Source organism: Anomaloglossus baeobatrachus, chromosome 7 (assembly GCF_048569485.1).
Source record: "Anomaloglossus baeobatrachus isolate aAnoBae1 chromosome 7, aAnoBae1.hap1, whole genome shotgun sequence".
In the NCBI taxonomy this organism is placed as follows: Eukaryota; Metazoa; Chordata; class Amphibia; order Anura; family Aromobatidae; genus Anomaloglossus; species Anomaloglossus baeobatrachus.
Window position 1 is genome coordinate 231,646,322 of NC_134359.1, and position 20,320 is coordinate 231,666,641.

The 20,320-nt window shown below is 47.5% G+C and overlaps 1 protein-coding gene across 8 annotated transcripts in view; it reads right to left on the reverse strand.

The window, feature by feature from the left end:
* Positions 1-20,320, reverse strand: part of LOC142245319 (DNA repair endonuclease XPF-like) — a 115,093-nt gene that overhangs the window by 94,049 nt on the left and 724 nt on the right. For 6 of the 8 annotated variants that reach the window (XM_075317948.1, XM_075317942.1, XM_075317941.1 and 3 more), the window contains exons 2-5: positions 17,977-18,156; positions 10,728-10,923; positions 4,702-4,909; positions 2,575-2,755 (exon numbers count right to left, since the gene is read on the reverse strand). In XM_075317948.1, coding sequence (XP_075174063.1) covers positions 2,575-2,755; positions 4,702-4,909; positions 10,728-10,894 — 556 coding nt within the window. In that variant the 5' untranslated portion in view covers positions 10,895-10,923; positions 17,977-18,156. The remainder of the gene's footprint in view (positions 1-2,574; positions 2,756-4,701; positions 4,910-10,727; positions 10,924-17,976; positions 18,157-20,320) is intronic. The other 2 variants (XM_075317944.1, XM_075317945.1) reach the window with 2 other exon arrangements.

Consider the following 20,320-nt stretch of genomic DNA (forward strand, 5'->3'; position numbering starts at 1 on the left):
TCTTTTCATCTACCATGGGGTCATGCTGCTCCTCTGTTATTCTTCCCGAAAATAAATAAGTTGTCTGTTGGACGCGGCGTCCCTACATTGCCCAACTGTAGCAGATTATGATGACATATTTTCTTAATTTGTGTCTGCAGCTACATTAAAGAGGTGGTCCACTACTCAGCATTAGTGGCCACATCGATGTAAAGCTCAGAAAGAAGGCTTTTCTCAAATACCTTGTGTACTACATTCTGCCTCTGAGCGGCGCTATTGCGGTCCACTCATCCCCATCACGTGACCCTCGGGCTCCGTGACCTCTGAAATCCGGTGATGTCCCATCAAATTTCAATGGACCTGACATCACCGCAGCTGGCTCCAGTCTTTTTGAATGACTGGGCTGTGGACGGAATTTCACCGCTCATCACAGCCCAGCATCACTCCTGCCGGTGGTGCTCTGCAGTGAAGGAGGGAGCAGAGAGATGCTGCGCTGTAACAAGCGGTGAAACGCCGCCCAGAGCCCAGCCACTCAGGGAGACTGGGGCCGCTTCGGTGATGTCGGGTCAACTGGAAGTTGATGTGACATCACTGGATCTCAGGTCATGGAGCTCGGGGGTCATGTGATGGGGATGAGTGGTCCACAATAGCGCCACTCAGAGGCACAATAGACTACACAAGGTATTTCAGAAAAAATTTATATCGATGTGGCCACTATGCTGTGTAGTGGACCACCTCTTTAAAGTTCCTGATGTGTTGCAGCTATCATATGCAATTCAGTATTATTTGCCTATATGACCATCAAATAACTGTGACGGCACTGATACCCCCCAGAAGCAAAAAGCAAATAATCCTGTACAAGGACAGTGAGCAGAGATCTTGGAAATCATGATAAATTGATGCAAAAATAATACTACACATTTGATTTCCTGAAACAATAATACAAACTACAGTCATATGAAAAAGTCTGGGCACCCCTATTATTGTTAACCTTTTTTCTTTATAACAATTTGGGTTTTTGCAACAGCTATTTCAGTTTCATATATCTAATAACTGATGGACTGAGTAATATTTCTGGATTGAAATGAGGTTTATTGTACTGACAGAAAATGTGCAATCCGCATTTAAACAAAATTTGACCTGTCCAAAAGTATGGGCACCTCAACATAAAAGTGACATTAATATTTTGTAGATCCTCCTTTTGCAAAAATCACAGCCTCTAGTCGCTTCCTGTAGCTTTTAATGAGTTCCTGGTCCTGGATGAAGGTATATTTGACCATTCCTGTTTACAAAACAATTCCAGTTCAGTTAAGTTTGATGGTCGCCGAGCATGGACAGGACGCTTCAAATCATCCAACAGATTTTCAATGATATTCAGGTCTGGGGACTGGGATGGCCATTCCAGAACATTGTAATTGTTCCTCTGCATGAATACCTGAGTAGATTTGGAGCGGTGTTTTGGATCATTGTCTTGCTGAAATATCCATCCCCTGCGTAACTTCAACTTCGTCACTGATTCTTGCACATTATTGTCAAGAATCTGCTGATACGGAGTTGAATCCATGCGACCCTCAACTTTAACAAGATTCCCGGTGCCGGCATTGGCCACACAGCCCCAAAGCATGATGGAACCTCCACCAAATTTTACTGTGGGTAGCAAGTGCTTTTCTTGGAATGCCGTGTTTTTTTGCCTCCATGCATAACGCCTTTTTGTATGACCAAACAACTGAATATTTGTTTCATCAGTCCACAGGACCTTCTTCCAAAATGTAACTGGCTTGTCCAAATGTGCTTTTGTATGCCTCAGGCGACTCTGTTTGTGGCGTGCTTGCAGAAACGGCTTCTTTTGCATCATTCTCCCATACAGCTTCTCCTTGTGAAACATTGACACCATTTGTAGCAAGATGATGCTGCAGGTCTTTGGAGGTGGTCTGTGGATTGTCCTTGACTGTTCTCACCATTCTTCTTCTCTGCCTTTCTGATATTTTTCTTGGCTGCCACTTCTGGGCTTAACAAGAACTGTACCTGTGTTCTTCCATTTCCTTACTATGTTCCTCACAGTGAAAACTGACAGTTTAAATCTCTGAGACAACGTTTTGTATCCTTCCCCTGAACAACTATGTTGAATAATCTTTGTTTTCAGATCATTTGAGAGTTGTTTTGAGGAGCCCATGATGCCACTCTTCATAGGAGATTCAAATAGTAGAATAACTTGCAAGTGGCCACCTTAAATACCTTTTCTCATGATTGGATACACCTGCCTATGAAGTTCAAAGCTCAATGAGGTTACAAAACCAATTTAGTGCTTTAGTAAGTCAGTAAAAAGTAGTTAGGAGTGTTCAAATCAAGAAATTGATAAGGGTGCCCATACTTTTGCACCGGTCAAATTTTGTTTAAATGCGGATTGCACATTTTCTGTTAGTACAATAAACCTCATTTCACTCCAGAAATATTACTCAGTCCATCAGTTATTAGATATATGAAACTGAAATAGCTGTTGCAAAAACCCAATTTGTTATAAAGAAAAAAGGTTAACATTAATAGGGGTGCCCAAACTGTTTCATATGACTGTAACTGTTTAATATAAGAATTCACCTGAATTTTGTCCAAAAGCTTTCTCACTGGCTCGCATTGACTCTAACAGGTTGAGAAAAGTCACGCAGTCGTACTGGGACAGGTACTGGAGCAACGTGCGGAGGATCTTTAAATCCTGAACCAAAGATTTAGTTTTGGCTCCAAGCTGATGCCACAGGGGATCCAAGTAATGACGTATAGTCTAGGAGAGAACAAAACCACACGCATTAATGATTTATACCGTTTAGTCCTTCTATTACACAACTTTTGGCCCCGATTCATCGAGACTGGTGTTTTGTACACCGGTCATGAAGAAGAGTGCGCCGGAGTAAAATGTGAAAAACTCATTAGGAAGCGCGAGACTGGAGCTAGGGTTGTCAGCTCATACACATTATAGCAATGTAGGCTGAAAACACTTATCCATTGTGTATAGGGGCTTCTTTTCTCCCCACGAGAGATGACGTATCTGAAGGGTTATCACATCTAAGGACACGATGGCCATTGTCATTACACAGCTGACTGCTCGAGCAAAAATTATCAATCACTATTCACACGTATGGTCACTCTAAATAAACCTCACGAATGTCAAAAGGGATTTCGGTCAGATGGCTTTCAAGTACAATAACTAGTGGTGATGTGAAATATTTGACAGGACCCGGTCCATTGACCACATCAGTGTTCTGTGGCCACTGGATGGGAGCCCCGAGAACCTCCTCTTACCCGCACGGACTCTTCTTCTGGTTAACCAGCCTGGTGCGACTTTAGATGTGTGTCACGCCACAATGATGACGCCACAATGATGACGTCATGCCACAATGATGACGTCCCGCCACAATGATGACGCCACAATTATGACGCCACGCCACAATGATGACGTCACACCACAATGATGACGCCATGCCACAATGATGACGCCACGCCACAATGATGACGCCACGCCACAATGATGACGCCACAATGATGACGTCCCGCCATGCCAGCTAATCAAAGAAGAGGCGGTTCTCACAGCTCGGTTCCATCAGCCTCAGATTACTGACATGGCAGATGCACTTGGTTGTATGAATTGATTCGCACCAAATTTAGTAATAACTGATCTAACAAGTGTCAACAACAGCAACTCGTTACATTTTTCGGAGCAAATCTGAAAATGTACACAATGACCTGACTACTTATAGGGAATCTGTCACCAGGTTTTTGCTGCCTCATCTGAAAGAAGTATAATGTAGGAAAAGAGACCCCGGTTCCAGCGATGTATCACTTAGTTTACTGACTGTAAGAGTAGTGATACAATCAGAGTTCTCAGATGCAGCAGAGCTCAGAAAGCTAACCCTACCTACACCACAGCTCTCTGTGTACATTGTCTATTGACAGTGAGCGGCTTACCAGAGGAGGGAGTGTGGTCAGACAAAGGCTCATAAGTACTTTATTAAGGGCAGTAATTATAGCCTGGTGATAAATTGCTTTATCGTGTGGAAACAACAGCACACAGCCAAATAAGGCGCCGCTCACATCAGCGGTATGTTGCCGGAAAGCCGGATCCGGCACAAATGCGTTTCAGTTCCATTCATTTACAATGGAAACGCGGCAACATGTAGTCACAAGCGGTTGTGTATGACGCAAACAACCACATGTGACTGCATCTTGCCGCGCTTTCATTGTAAATGAATAGAACTGAAACACATTCGTGCCGGATCGTGCTTTCCGGCAAAATACCACTGATGTGAGCGGCGCCTAAGCAACACATCCCTCAAATCAGTGTTAGGCCTCTAAAGCATGCGGTCCTCAGATTACATAGCAAAAACCTCCTGACAGATTCCTTTTAAGACCTATACTGAGACTTGTACAGGATCTAGGCATTGCCCAAGCTGCTTAAGGTACCACGTGCCATAAGTTACCTATGTGTGTATCAGACGCTTACCTACAAATGGAATCTACTGACCAAATACTTTTAAATCTCTTTTATTAGATGAAAAATCATTTCCCCTAAAATGGTCTATCTACTGATGACCCGGTTAGCAATAAAGCATGTTCCTGGCCTTATCATATATCATCTGACCATATAGACCCAATTCCCTCATGGACTCCCAATGAAGTCACGGGCTATAAATATATTCTGGTCATTATATTAGTGCAGGAATTATCATATACCTTATCAAAAGCCCTGCCGATGGCATTCTCCAGGGACAGATCTTCCACCTCCAGTGCAGGATTGCAGCGTTTCAGCTCCTTCAGACACGCGTTCATTATGTCCAGGACGGATGCTTGGATGGCCAGCATGGCCGGGGTCATGGTGATGTGCAGCTCCACCACTTCAGGCTTCTGATTCTCCAAAAATGAATTCACAGACACATGAAACCTTCAGAAACAAGGACGGGTTATTTCTTTTTTGAATGCATGACAACAGAGAGAAAATCGTTCTAACTACACAGACACCAGCTATATACCTGTCCCCACCTGTCGCTGCACGAGCTGCAGGTTGTACTGGTAGGGAATGCATCTTAAAGGGGATGTCCAGCTTTCGGGACAATTTATTATATTTTTGCTTTATGTATTTGAAGCTAAAAATCCTTTTTGCAATTCAGATTCATTACAAATGTGGCACATTATGGCTTTTATAGGCTCTTTGTGTCCCTGCACATTTAACTTTCATGTGTTCTGTGGTCATAAATCAGATGATGAACTGAAAGAACAGATACTTAGAAACTCTCCTATTGAAACATAAGAATGAGCTCACTAACGAAATCTCAGTTAACTCACTTTGTAGCCAGCAGTAGAAAGTGCAACAAGGGTTACAGAATACAAAAATAGTGATCATTTGTAGCCCAAAATACAAGAATTTAGGTACAAAAAGAATCCAAATCTCCAGGTGTGCAGTAGTTCTCTAGGAAGGTGTCAGCATGTATCATCCTTACATGGCACACGCTAAAGTCCCTCTCATCTAGAGGTTATAAAGCAAATATCCCTCATAAGATAATGCTGCGGGTTCCCCTGAGACATCGCAGAGGACCACGGATCACATTGTAGGATTGGTGAAGATAGCGCCTCCTTCTGCCCCGTCTATAGCTCCTCCCTCTGCCCCATCTATAGCGCCTCCCTCTGCCCCGTCTATAGCGCCTCCCTCTGCCCTGTCTATAGCGCCTCCCTCTGCCCCTACCCCGTCTATAGCTCCTCCCTCTGCCACTACCCCGTCTATAGCTCCTCCCTCTGCCCCTACCCCATCTATAGCTCCTCCCTCTGCCCCGTCTATAGCTCCTCCCTCTGCCCCGTCTATAGCGCCTCCCTCTGCCCCTACCCCGTCTATAGCTCCTCCCTCTGCCACTAGCCCGTCTATAGCTCCTCCCTCTGCCCCTACCCCGTCTATAGCGCCTTCCTCTGCCCCTACCCCGTCTATAGCTCCTCCCTCTGCCCCTACCCCGTCTATAGCTCCTCCCTCTGCCCCTACTCCGTCTATAGCCCCTCCCTCTACCCCGTCTATAGCACCTCCCTCTGCCCCTACCCCGTCTATAGCTCCTCCCTCTGCCCCTACCCCGTCTATAGCTCCTCCCTCTGCCCCTACCCCGTCTATAGCTCCTCCCTCTGCCCCTACCCCGTCTATAGCGCCTTCCTCTGCCCCTACCCCATCTATAGCGTCTTCCTCTGCCCCTACCCCTGTATATAGCGCCTCCCTCTGCCCCTACCCCGTCTTTAGCGCCTCCCTCTGCCCCTACCCAGTCTATAGCGCCTCCCTCTGCCACTACCCCGTCTATAGCGCCTTCCTCTGCCACTACCCTGTCTATAGCGCCTTCCTCTGCCACTACCCCGTCTATAGCGCCGTCCTCTGCCACTACCCCGTCTATAGCGCCGTCCTCTGCCACTACCCCGTCTATAGCGCCTTCCTCTGCCACTACCCCGTCTATAGCGCCGTCCTCTGCCACTACCCCGTCTATAGCGCCTTCCTCTGCCACTACCCCATCTATAGCGCCTTCCTCTGCCCCTACCCCGTCTATAGCGCCTCCCTCTGCCCCTACCCCGTCTATAGCGCCTCCCTCTGCCCCTACCCAGTCTATAGCGCCTCCCTCTGCCACTACCCCGTCTATAGCGCCTCCCTCTGCCACTACCCCGTCTATAGCGCCTTCCTCTGCCACTACCCAGTCTATAGCGCCTTCCTCTGCCTCTACCCCGTCTATAGCGCCTTCCTCTGCCTCTACCCCGTCTATAGCGCCTTCCTCTGCCTCTACCCAGTCTATAGCGCCTTCCTCTGCCTCTACCCAGTCTATAGCGCCTTCCTCTGCCTCTACCCAGTCTATAGCGCCTTCCTCTGCCTCTACCCAGTCTATAGCGCCTTCCTCTGCCTCTACCCAGTCTATAGCGCCTTCCTCTGCCTCTACCCAGTCTATAGCGCCTTCCTCTGCCTCTACCACGTCTATAGCGCCTTGCTCTGCCTCTACCCCGTCTATAGCGCCTTGCTCTGCCTCTACCTCGTCTATAGCGCCTTGCTCTGCCTCTACCCAGTCTATAGTGCCTTGCTCTGCCTCTACCCAGTCTATAGCGCCTTGCTCTGCCTCTACCCCGTCTATAGCGCCTTCCTCTGCCTCTACCCCGTCTATAGCGCCTTCCTCTGCCTCTACCCCGTCTATAGCGCCTTCCTCTGCCTCTACCCCGTCTATAGCGCCTTCCTCTGCCTCTACCCCGTCTATAGCGCCTTTCTCTGCCTCTACCTCGTCTATAGCGCCTTGCTCTGCCTCTACCCAGTCTATAGCGCTTTCCTCTGCCTCTACCTCGTCTATAGCACCTTCCTCTGCCTCGTCTATAGCGCCTTCCTCTGCCTCTACCCCGTCTATAGCGCCTTCCTCTGCCTCTACCCAGTCTATAGCACCTTCCTCTGCCTCTACCCCGTCTATAGCGCCTTCCTCTGCCACTACCCCATCTATAGCTCCTCCCTCTGCCCCTACCCCGTCTATAGCTCCTCCCTCTGCCCCTACCCCATCTATAGCTCCTCAATCTGCCCCTACCCCGTCTATAGCTCCTCCCTCTGCCCTTACCCCGTCTTTAGCTCCTCCCTCTGCCCCTACCCAGTCTATAGCTCCTCCCTCTGCCTCTACCCAGTCTATAGCGCCTTCCTCTGCCTCTACCCAGTAGTCTATAGCGCCTTCCTCTGCCTCTACCCAGTCTATAGCGCCTTCCTCTGCCTCTACCCCGTCTATAGCGCCTTCCTCTGCCACTACCTTGTCTATAGCTCCTTCCTCTGCCACTAGCTCTACCCTGTCTATAGCTCTTCCCTCTGCCACTAGCTCTGCCCTGTCTATAGCTCCTCCAATCATCATAGAATCCCATCAGTAACTAGTTAATAAATTCTGCTAAACCTGATCCTGCATTAATCAGGGGGCTTCTCACCAGGGGCAGGGACTCAGATTGAGGAGAGTTTGGTTGAGCCCCCATACAGTTCTTGTGCTATTACTTTCATACAAGTAGTGATTAATCGTTCACGACTATTTGTTTTCTACATCTGCAGCACAGATAAGAGCACAATTCCAGTAAAGGATTTAGTGCCTGGCACAAGATGATAAAGGACGGCAGCTAGGTAAAAATCGGACAGCACGAAGGTAACGTAACCTCCATGTGCTGTCCATTCACATCACGTACACATTCATAGAGATGTACAAATCAGATCAAATGTGAACATGTCTGTTTTTTGGACATATGAATGAGGACTTAGGATGATTTCCCATCTGCACCGTAGGGTCGGCCAGGAGCCTTTGTTGCAGGTTCTGACGTCATGTGAGCCTGTGGCGCACTGGACAAGCCAGGACGTCACAGGTACTGCAACAACACACCCCACACCCCGGTTAGGAACACCAGTCACACACAAATCCTTGTTGCCTCCCTCCAGGGGCTGATGTCCACACCAGGTGGGGTGGGGGTCAGGCGGTTGGCCCCGCCCATCGAGGAGTTCACAGGCCTGGAGGCGGGAAAGGAGAGCAGATCAGTTTAGGGAAGTGGTAGTAGAGGAGCTGACTGACCGTGTCCGGGTACGTGGCCCGGGCACCTGAGAGCAAGGTTGGCAGACGGTGGTGACCGTCTGCAGGCGAGGCCAAGTGACGCACAACCGTAAGGACCGGGGTCAAGCGGTGGCCCGCCGGTACCGGATCGGGGAGCGAAGAAAAGCCAGCACGGACCCCGACCAGGATTGGAGTCGCCGTTAAACCGGTCAAATTCGTCAGCGACGGGAACCTCTGGGGTTCCCCAGCAGCAAAGATCCGACTGAAGGCAACCGCTCAACCGTGAAGGGAAATACAACTACCGCCACAGCTAGAGTTCCCAGGGCCAGAGCCTGCGGGCAAAAAGGGGCTCCTCCGGCAATACACCGCTGGGGAGCGGGCTACCGGTGGGAAGCCATCGGGGCCGACAACACATTAAGGGTGCAGGGAGAGACAGTCACAGCCAACGTACCGGGAGTGACCACCACAGCCAGTGGGACCCGTCCATCCAGCTGTTTGTTTCACCAGAGACTCCGTGTACGTTACTGGCTGAGTGAGTACCACTGTGCCGTCTGGCACTGCGCTGGCACTGCGCTGCCCCCGCGACCCTGCACCTCCCCAACTCCCGCCATCCACCTTCCAGTCACCTTCACCAGGCCCCGGGACCACCCAAATCCCCCTATCCACGGAGGGGAGAGAAACATCTCAGCTGCTCCCTGTCATCGCTCCCGGGATCCCCGTCCAGAGCAGTGGTGGTGTCCCAACCTCACCACAAACCGTGGGTGGTGTCACGGACTACATCCCCAAACCAAACCACCCCTTTCACTCACGGGCGAGGAGCGCCACTCGAGTCCCCGGATCCGGCCCACCGCTCGAGCCACCGAGCAGCAGCAGCCGGACCCGAGCCGCAAGCGAGGTCGAGCAGCGCACCCCCCGCCCACGACAAGCCCTGCATCCAATCACCGCCGGCTTCCTTCTCCCCGCCTTCAGACCAAACAAGTTAAAGGGAACCGGTCATCGGATGATTTAATACTCACCTAACGGTCGGTGTGGTGTAGACTGGTCTGATGGGCGTCTCCGTTCTCAGGGTCCCGCGCCTGCTCTTTCGGCCACCTTTGTCAGCGCTGCGGCTGCGTTCAATTCCCACTGATTGCTTCTGTGTCTGAAGGCGGGGCGTAGGAAGCCGGTCGCAGGACTCGCATGACGTCCCAACCCCACATAAGCCCTGTAGCTGTGGCACCACAGGAACAGCACTAGTGCAGGAGGTGAGTATAATCTATTTTACCTGGGGCAAACATGTGGAATCAGAAAGGGTTGTCCTAGTAGTGGACAATCCCTTTAATAAGTTATTTACCGTATTTTTGGGATTATAAGACGCACATTTCTTCCCAAAAATTTGGGATGAAAATGAGGGGTGCGTCTTAAAATCCAAATGTAGCTTACCGGGGTGTTGTGAAGGGGGTCAAAGGAGGCAGGGATAATGTTATGTGGGTGTTGCCGACGCTGGTCAGTACGGCACTGTTGTGTGCATTGGGCGGTGCCCCTTTGCTTGGCTCTGCTCTGTGTGCGCCTGCTCTGTTCTGCTCGGCGCGTGGCTGCGCTGTGCGGCAGGTGGTCATTCTGATGATGTCGGCGGTCAGGGATTCAAATAATGGCGTCTAGAGTCAGCGCCTGCGCAGATGGAGCTCTCAGCTCAATCTCTCATCTGCGCATGCGCTGACTCCAGCCGCCATAATTTGAAGCCCTCATCGTAGACCACCGACAGAGCAGCATCACCAGCCCCGCGCAGAGCAGAGACCGCAGTGAGTATCTGGGCCTCCCTCTGTACAATTGCCAGCATCACCGTACTCCAGTACTGCCTCTGCCTCCTGTGACTTCTGCTCTGCTGCTGCCCCCTCTCCCTGATAAGACACCACCAGATTATAAAACGGACCCCATATTTTTTTTTTCATTTTTTTTCTCCAAATTTTGGGTGCGTCTTATAATCTGGTGCATTTTATAACACAAAAAATACGGTAAGTTGATGGAGTTCACTGAGGCCCATCAATGTCCGCAGATTCAGGCTTACACAGAGCTACTGTACATTCACATACAGCTCATCTATAAAACAACCAAAAAAATGACAAATATATCCAACATCAATTTATTTCAAGGACCAAAATCACATTGTTTTTAACCAATTTTAGACGTGTTCAGAGTAAATCTGTGTCTACTCACCTCGGCCATAAGTAAAGTTTTCTGACAAACAGATTTCTCATGACTCGTTCCACTTGGCAGAAACCGGTGTGAAAAGCGAGTGGATTGTCGGTGAAGGCCTTTATAAAACCCTGCTTGTTCTTTTGTCGATATAAGCGCAGGATGAAGGCTTCCTGGCAGGACTCCATAATCTTGTGTGCTTTATACACAAGGATACCTGAAGAAAACAATGAGAAGTGGATTATCGATAGCAATCACGTCACTAGTCACTTAGGGGTACTTCTCACATAGCGAGATCGCCGCTGAGTCACGGTTTTTGTGACGCAGCAGTGACGTCATTAGTGATCTCGCTGTGTGTGACACTGAGCACCGATCTGGCCCCTGCTGTGAGATCGCTGCTCGTTACACACAGTGCTGGTTCATTTTTTGGACGTTGCTCTCCCGCCGTGACGCACTCATCGCTGTGTTTGACAGCGAGAGAGTAACGATCTGAATGTGCAGGGAGCAGGGAGCCGGCGTCTAGCAGCCTGCGGTAAGCTGTAACCAAGGTAAATATCGGGCAACCAAGCAAAGCCCTTTGCTTGGTTACCCGATATTTACCTTGGTTACTAGCATCCTCCGCTCTCACGCTGCCAGTGCCAGCTCCCTGCACACGTAGCCAGAGTACACATCGGGTAAATAAGCAAAGCTGTTTGCTTATTAACCCGATGTGTACTCTGGCTAGGAGTGCAGGGAGCCAGCGCTAACCGATGTGCGCTGGTAACCAAGGTAAATATCGGGTAACCAAGCGCTGGGTTACCCGATATTGACCTTAGTTACCAAGCACAGCATCTCTTCCACGCGTCGCTGCTGGCTGGTCGCTGGTGAGATCTGCCTGATTGACAGCTCACCAGCGACCATGTTGCGACGCACCAGCGATCCTGACCAGGTCAGATCGCTGGTGGGATCGCTGGAGCGTCACTAAAGTGTGACGGTACCATTACCTTACCAACACAATATCCCTAAATGCCTTATGATCTTTATGTTCCACTTAATGGACAGAAGTAATTTCAGATATAGTCTAAACTGTCTTGAAGTAAGAGAACAAAGTGTCCTAAGCCTTCTTTTTGCTCAGGCAACCGCCTTGTGATCATTTCAGAGAAGCAGGTTTCCAGTGATTGCTTTTTTGATTTATGAAAGGATGGGGGAATGATAAAGGTTTAAAGCCATAACACTAAAATGTAATAGTCCCATTTGCATCCAACCAAATTTTTAAGAATTCAGGTCAAATAACACAGGAGTTGAATGTTAGGGAAGAAAGCAGAACTATGCTGCCCTCTAGTGGTGAAATTAGAATAAGCAGGGGTTTTATACACCTAGTGGACAGTTTTATTCTCCAGCGTCTAAAGTAATCTCTGGATAAAGAGAGGCAATTAGCCAAAAGCATTAGATTGCTAGCCCCAATGGGAGACAGTGAGTGACGGCAATATCTGTAAAGAGTGGCAGAACAAGATAGCACTATAAATAAGCAAACATAATAAATGAGAGAAGTGTCCCGTGCTCGGTATATATGTTCCTGAATGTCAAACACCAGAACATACTAAGCCTGATTCATCAAAGCTTTAATGGGTAAAACGCTTTAAAAAGCTGCATAATTTTGGAGCAACTGGCGACTTTAGCAAAATTACACAACTTTTGAAGCTCCCACGCCATATTCACATAGCTATAACATAATGGGCGCAGACGGGGCAGCGTGGCAACCACTCTACGTGACATTCATGATGAGTGGCAGCATTCGCTACACCAAAAATCTTAATCCAGCAGGGGCTAGAGTATGATTTGTGACAAGGCGTACACCACTTGTCCCGAGCACCCGATTCATCAAGAGGCAGAAACATCAAGCCCGTTGTCTGCAAACAATACCAGGAGAAATTGGCTGTGAAACCTGCAGAATTATGAATGCAGCTGTGGAGGACAAGATAAGGAACATAGATTAATGCTGTATCTAAAAAGTGTAACATTAAAGGGGTTATCCAGAACTTTGGTTATCTTTTCGTGTGGGGCTAAAACCTTACTGGCAAATACCTATCTGGTGCTGATCTTTGCTGGACCAGGTCCGGTGACACTCCAGCTTCCTTTAAAGGGAATCTGTCACCAGGTTTTTGCCACTTAATCTGAGAGCAGATTAACGTAAGGGCAGAGACTCTGATTCCGGCGATGTGTCAGTAACTGGGCTGCTTAGTGCTGTTTTGATAAAATCACTCTGTAATCAGCAGTAGATTATCACTAGAGGACTACTTGGCGTGCTGCAGGTAGTCCAGCATATTCATGAGCGCTGTATAACTGATAAATCTGCATCAGAGAAAACACTGATTTTATCAAAATGACAGCAAACAGCTCAGTAAGTGACACATCGCTGGAATCAAGAGCTCTGCTTTTCACAAACAACTCCTAAAATTAATGTTTTTTCTATATCGTTAAAAGTAAGACAAAGCTTACAATACACTTCAAAAACAATTCTACATTTTAGTAGATGTGCTAAAGACTCAATAGACAATATGAAACCCCCTCCCAAGATGATATCACATAAGGTTATTTTTTAATATTAATCAGCATTACCTCTCAAGATCTAGAAAAGGAAATAATCATTAAACATGACTATTTGAGCAGGACCTCTAAAAGAAAAGGATCGTTTCCCCGAAATTGTGAATACAGCAGTCCGACCAACCCCTAATCCGTCCAGTAGTCAATAGTCCTATAGTCAAGGATCTAAGGGATATTAAAAATCTACAGTTAGGTCCAGAAATATTTGGACAGTGACACAATTTTGGCGAGTTGGGCTCTGCATGCCACCACATTGGATTTGAAATGAAACCTCTACAACAGAATTCAAGTGCAGATTGTAACGTTTAATTTGAAGGTTTGAACAAAAATATCTGATAGAAATTGTAGGAATTGTACACATTTCTTTACAAACACTCCACATTTTAGGAGGTCAAAAGTAATTGGACAAATAAACCAAACCCAAACAAAATATTTTTATTTTCAATATTTTGTTGCGAATCCTTTGGAGGCAATCACTGCCTTAAGTCTGGAACCCATGGACATCACTAAACGCTGGGTTTCCTCCTTCTTAATGCTTTGCCAGGCCTTTACATCCGCAGCCTTCAGGTCTTGCTTGTTTGTGGGTCTTTCCGTCTTAAGTCTGGATTTGAGCAAGTGAAATGCATGCTCAATTGGGTTAAGATCTGGTGATTGACTTGGCCATTGCAGAATGTTCCACTTTTTTGCACTCATGAACTCCTGGGTAGCTTTGGCTGTATGCTTGGGGTCATTGTCCATCTGTACTATGAAGCGCCGTCCGATCAACTTTGCGGCATTTGGCTGAATCTGGGCTGAAAGTATATCCCGGTACACTTCAGAATTCATCCGGCTACTCTTGTCTGCTGTTATGCCATCAATAAACACAAGTGACCCAGTGCCATTGAAAGCCATGCATGCCCATGCCATCACGTTGCCTCCACCATGTTTTACAGAGGATGTGGTGTGCCTTGGATCATGTGCCGTTCCCTTTCTTCTCCAAACTTTTTTCTTCCCATCATTCTGGTACAGGTTGATCTTTGTCTCATCTGTCCATAGAATACTTTTCCAGAACTGAGCTGGCTTCATGAGGTGTTTTTCAGCAAATTTAACTCTGGCCTGTCTATTTTGGGAATTCATGAATGGTTTGCATCTAGATGTGAACCCTTTGTATTTACTTTCATGGAGTCTTCTCTTTACTGTTGACTTAGAGACAGATACACCTACTTCACTGAGAGTGTTCTGGACTTCAGTTGATGTTGTGAACGGGTTCTTCTTCACCAAAGAAAGTATGCGGCGATCATCCACCACTGTTGTCATCCATGGACGCCCAGGCCTTTTTGAGTTCCCAAGCTCACCAGTCAATTCCTTTTTTCTCAGAATGTACCCGACTGTTGATTTTGCTACTGCAAGCATGTCTGCTATCTCTCTGATGGATTTTTTCTTTTTTTTCAACCTCAGGATGTTCTGCTTCACCTCAATTGAGAGTTCCTTAGACCGCATGTTGTCTGGTCACATCAACAGCTTCCAAATGCAAAACCACACACCTGTAATCAACCCCAGACCTTTTAACTACTTCATTGATTACAGGTTAACGAGGGAGACGCCTTCAGAGTTAATTGCAGCCCTTAGAGTCCCTTGTCCAATTACTTTTGGTCTCTTGAAAAAGAGGAGGCTATGCATTACAGAGCTATGATTCCTAAACCCTGTCTCCGATTTGGATGTGAAAACTCTCATATTGCAGCTGGGAGTGTGCACTTTCAGCCCATATTATATATATAATTGTATTTCTGAACATGTTTTTGTAAACAGCTAAAATAACAAAACTTGTGTCACTGTCCAAATATTTCTGGCCCTGACTGTATTTCCTAACATAAAAACAAGTTATTAAAAGGTGTCATGGCTGCTTGTTACACCATATATCACAGGGTCGCTCATCTAACAACCCATGTACCCCTAACCGGCCCGATGCGTTTCACCTCCAAACGGGAGGTTCCTCGGGGGTCGTTTGTAGAATAAATAGAATGACTAAACATGGTGTATAATGTAGATCACTTTTCCAACATGTAGTATCCTCCAACTATAGCGAGGATCAATAACAGATTAGTTGCAGGTGATCAAATCAGTTATGACAAAAAATAAATGAATATAAATTCCATGGACTGAAGCAGGGGTAACAAACGATTGGTCTTGCGGTTAGTCTTTATGTTAGTTGTTGTCCCTCAAAAGGATAGTGTTAGTCCAGGGTGCACCCATTTTCACCTCAGAAGAGACCACTCTACATCAAATAGTGACTCTTAAGGCCCCGTTACACGCAATGACGTATCTAACGATATATCGCCGGGGTCACGGATTCCGTGACGCACATCCGTCATCGTTAGCCACGTCGTTGCGTGTAACAGCTCCAAGTGAGTGTTAACGATCAAAAATACTCACCTAATCGTCGAAACGTCGCTCCTTTTCAAAAAAATCGTTGGTTGTTGAGGACGCAGGTTGCTCGTCGTTCCTGAGGCAGCACATATCGCTACGTGTGACACCGCAGGAACGAGGAACAACATCGTACCTGTGGCCGCCCACAATGAGGAAGGAAGGAGGTGGGCGGGATGTTTGTCCAGCTCATCTCCGCCCCTCCGCTTCTATTGGACGGCTGCCGTGTGACGTCGCACAAACTGTCCCCTTAGAAAGGAGGTGGTTCGCCGGCCACAGCGACGTCGCTAGTCAGGTAAGTCCGTATGACGGGTCCTAATGATGTTGTGCGCCATGGGCAGCGATTTGCCCGTGACGCACAACCGACGGGGGCGGGTGCTTTCGCTAGCGATGTCGCTGCGTGTAAAGCCCCCTTAAGGGTATGATATAATGGGTTGCCTCATATAATCACCACATGTCCATGGTCGGGCGATTTCCATAGTCAACATCTGGCAATGCAGTAGTAAATAACCAATTGCAGAGCATCAATCATTTCTATAGGATCTCAGTAAACCTTCCTCCTAGCAGCTGTGATATTGGCTTGCTACTTTGTATCCGGACCCTTTCCAATGTCTGCAGTGATCAGGATCTCTGCCCCTACAATATGCTGTTCTCAGATGAGGTAGCAAAAACCTGGTGACAGATTCCCTTTAACCTCATGTCAACAGTGCAGCTCTTCCTCTTCTAGTCTGCTCTATTGATGGGCGTCACTGCCGACGTCCTGCAGACTGACAGCAGCTCCCCTCATTGACAGTGATGCCCCCTCAACATAGAGTTTAAAAGTAGCATTTCCATCATCATGGCATCACTGAAAGTAGCACAATCGCCAGTCTGTGACCACTGTTATCATTGCTGGGTGGAACACTACATGCCAATTATTCCCATACACCCCCCCCCCCCCCAAAAAAAAAAGAGCAAGGTCCAAGATAAATCCAATAAGGAACTCCCATGGCACATATTGACGACCCATTTTCAGGTCACCAGGAACCTGCACTGATTTGGGCTGCGGAGGGTGTAAACACTGAACAGAGCTGCACCGGGAGCACGTAGGAGCTGAACGCCAGAGCACGACCCGGCCACTACACAATGAATGGTGCTGTGCAGCTCTGATCAGAGGTAAGAATAGTTTTCATTGGGGGTGCAGCTTGTCGGACCCCCACTCATCATCAATATCAAATGTTAGGAGAACCAATAGAATCTCCTGGGCTCCAACGCAAAATATAATAATTATACTGCTACAACAGTACTTAATAAGTTATCGCTCCTAATATACAGAAGTGACACTTCGCGCATGATCAGGCTCCAACTCCAGTCACAGTCTTGTTAGTTAATAGGTATCGCCAATCTTTCTACTACTAAGAAACCACTTAAAATATTTATTTGCGAAATTCAGACTCAAGACCTTTGGCCTATTTTTGGCCTAGCATACTAGAACTCTTGACCGGTGATGAGGAACCGATAAACATGAAAAATGCTTTAAAGGGAACCTGTCACCAGATTTGGGGCCTATAAGCTGCGGCCACCACCAGTGGGCTCTTATATACACACTCTAACATGCTGTATATAAGAGCCCAGGCTCCTCTATATAACGTAAAAAACACTTCATAATACTTAAACAGTCGCTGCAGTGGAGTTGGGTCATATGGGTGTCTCCATTCTCCGGTACTGGCGCTTCCTCTTTTGGCCATCTTTGTCCTCCATCTTCTGAAGCCGGGGTGCATGACGCGTCCTACGTCACCCACACTTGCCGACATTGAGGTCTTGCGCAGGTGCACTTTGATCTTCCCTGAGCAGGGCAGCTCAAAGTATTGTAGTGTGCATGAGCGGGACCGGTGAGTGTGTATGACATAGGACGCGTCATGCACCCAGGCTTCAGAAGGAGAACGAAGATGGCCGAAAGAGGAGGCGCCAGCACCGGAGGACGAAGACAGCCATATGACCCAAATCCACCGCAGCAACCGTTTAGGTGAGTATTATAAAGTGTTTTTATGTTCTACACAGCGGCCTGGGCTCTTATATACAGCATGTTAGAATGCCGTATATAAGAGCCCACTGGTGGTGGCCGCAGCTTATAGGCCCCAAATCTGGTGACAGGTTCCCTTTAAATCAAAGGAGTTTTCTACTATGTGAAGGATTTCATTATTGGTGTTGATGGCTCGGCCTTTCTTCTCCCTCCAGGGCTGACATCAGTCTGATGCGCCTTATGTCAGTGATTGCTCTTCTCTCCCGGTGTTGTGGCACTCACCAGTTATCAGGCTGGCAGGAATCCGGTCAGTGAGGAAATCAACCACGAGGATGCGGCTGGTGACGAACAGGACGCCCCCTGTGTGTAGACATCGTAGCGTTCATTGCTGCCAACCTCATTGGTGATAATACGAGGCAAATGGGCGACTCCTTCCAATCTCATCTGTTCAATTAGATATTCCTGAAACGACAGAGCAGCACCAATGTTATAAAGAAAGACATTACAGGAGAACTGTTGTGGCCTTAGGCTGGTTTCACATCCCCGGTATTTTGCTGGAAGCCGGATCCGGCACAAATGGAGAACAGTTACATTCATTTACAATGGAAGCGCGACACCATGCGGTTGTGTATGAAGCACGTGTCCGCATGGTGTCGCACTTCCATTGTAAATTAATGTAACTGTACTGCATTTGTGCCGCATCCGGCAAAATACCGGAGATGTGAAACCAGCCTTACCCGAAAATCAATACTATGTGCTGCTCCAAAATACCCACGACACATGATAACGCTGCTCCAAAATACCCATCATCAAGGCCACATTAACCCACTCCTGACCAGGTGCTTTCCCATGTTTTGGTGGTTTCATTTTTTTCCTCCCTTCTTCTATGAGCCATCATTTTAATATTTTCATCCATGCAGCCATAGGAGGACTTGTTTTTTTGCAGGATAATAATAATAATATAATATTTATTCATTTATATAGCGCTATTAATTCCATAGCACTTTACATACAATGGCAACACTGTCCCCATTGGGGCTCATAATCTAAGGTCCCTATCAGTATGTCTTTGTAGTGTGAGAGGAAACCAGAGACCCGGAGGAAACCCACGCAAACACGGGGAGAACATACAAACTCCTTGTAGATGGTGTCCTTGGTGGGATGAGAACCCAGGATCCCAGCGCTGCAAGGCTGCAGTGCTAACCACTGAGCCACCATACAGTGCTAACCACTGAGCCACCGTGCCGCCCAGGATGTAATTTTCAATGAGGGGAGGGGGGTTTATGAGATTCATTGGAGGGTGGTAAAACTGACCTAACAATAGGATTCTACAGGTCAGTACGATTATGGTAATAAAGAATAATTAAAAAAAAAAGTTTAAACGGTGAAAAAAATTGTGGAAATTCATTAAAAAAAAAAATAAAAATAGCTTGTGTCACCATTTTCTTTTAATATTTTTGGAGGAGGGTCTGTTTTTTGCATGGGGAGTAGTGCTGGGCACTGCTCGTTACTATATCTAGCATTGGGGTGAGCATTGGGGTGAGCACTGGGGTGAGCATTGGGGTGAGCATTGGGGTGCTCGATCTAGACATAAGCAGGGCCGGGTATCGCGTGGTGCTCGGGTTAGGCTGTGTTCACATGTTGCTTTTTATGTAAATGAAAAGCTGCTTTTTACACTAACAGCAAAAGCTGCAAGATTCCAGAAATCTCACACACGTCTGCTTTTTTTACCTGTCTGAAATGGAAAACTGCTGCGTTTTTGAAAGAAGCAGCGTGTCAGTTATTTCAGCGTTTTTGCTGCTTTTTTCACTATTGAAAGCAATGACAGAAGTGCAAAAACACAACTGAGCGTTTTGCTGCTTTTGTGGTGAATGAATCTAACATTATTCCAACATGTTCTGTAGACAAAAGACACCAAGAAACGCAGCAAAAAAAAGCTGTAAAAAAATCCAGCAAAACCGGCTGTTTGGAAGCTCCTTTTTTTACTGTCAAAAGAGCAGGTGTGGCTGCAGGAAAAAAGCAGCAAAAAAGCAACATGTGAACATAGCCTTACGATGAACCAGCTTCTATTTAGTGATTGGAACCACCACTGAAGCCGGGGACTGCCCCCAGGTGAATGCAGGTAGTCCTCGCTCAGCTGGAGAACTCCTGGGTTAGTTCCCTCTTCCATCTGACTCTGCTCTGCTATACCTGACCAACTCGGTCCGATGTAGGAAAGACGGTCAGATGTAGCAGAGCAGACTGTCAGAGACGATACATCAGATGAAGTGTCTCAGCTCTGCTACACCTGACCACCTCACACAGATGTAGCATCTCTGACTGTCTCTGTTCTGCTACATCTGACAGTCTCTGCTTTACCTCATCTGTCTCAGCTCTGCTATATCTAAGTGAGACAATAAGATGTAACAGTACAGAGACAGATGTACAGTGTCTGACTGTCTCTGCTCTGCTACATCTGACCTTCCCTACCAGGCTCGCTTGCTATCATCCCCTCCTCCATGACACTCGCCGCCAGCCCCTCTCCCCCATGACACTCGCCGCCGGCCCCTCTCCCCCATGACACTCGCCGCCGGCCCCTCTCCCCCATGACACTCGCCGCCGGCCCCTCTCCCCCATGACACTCACC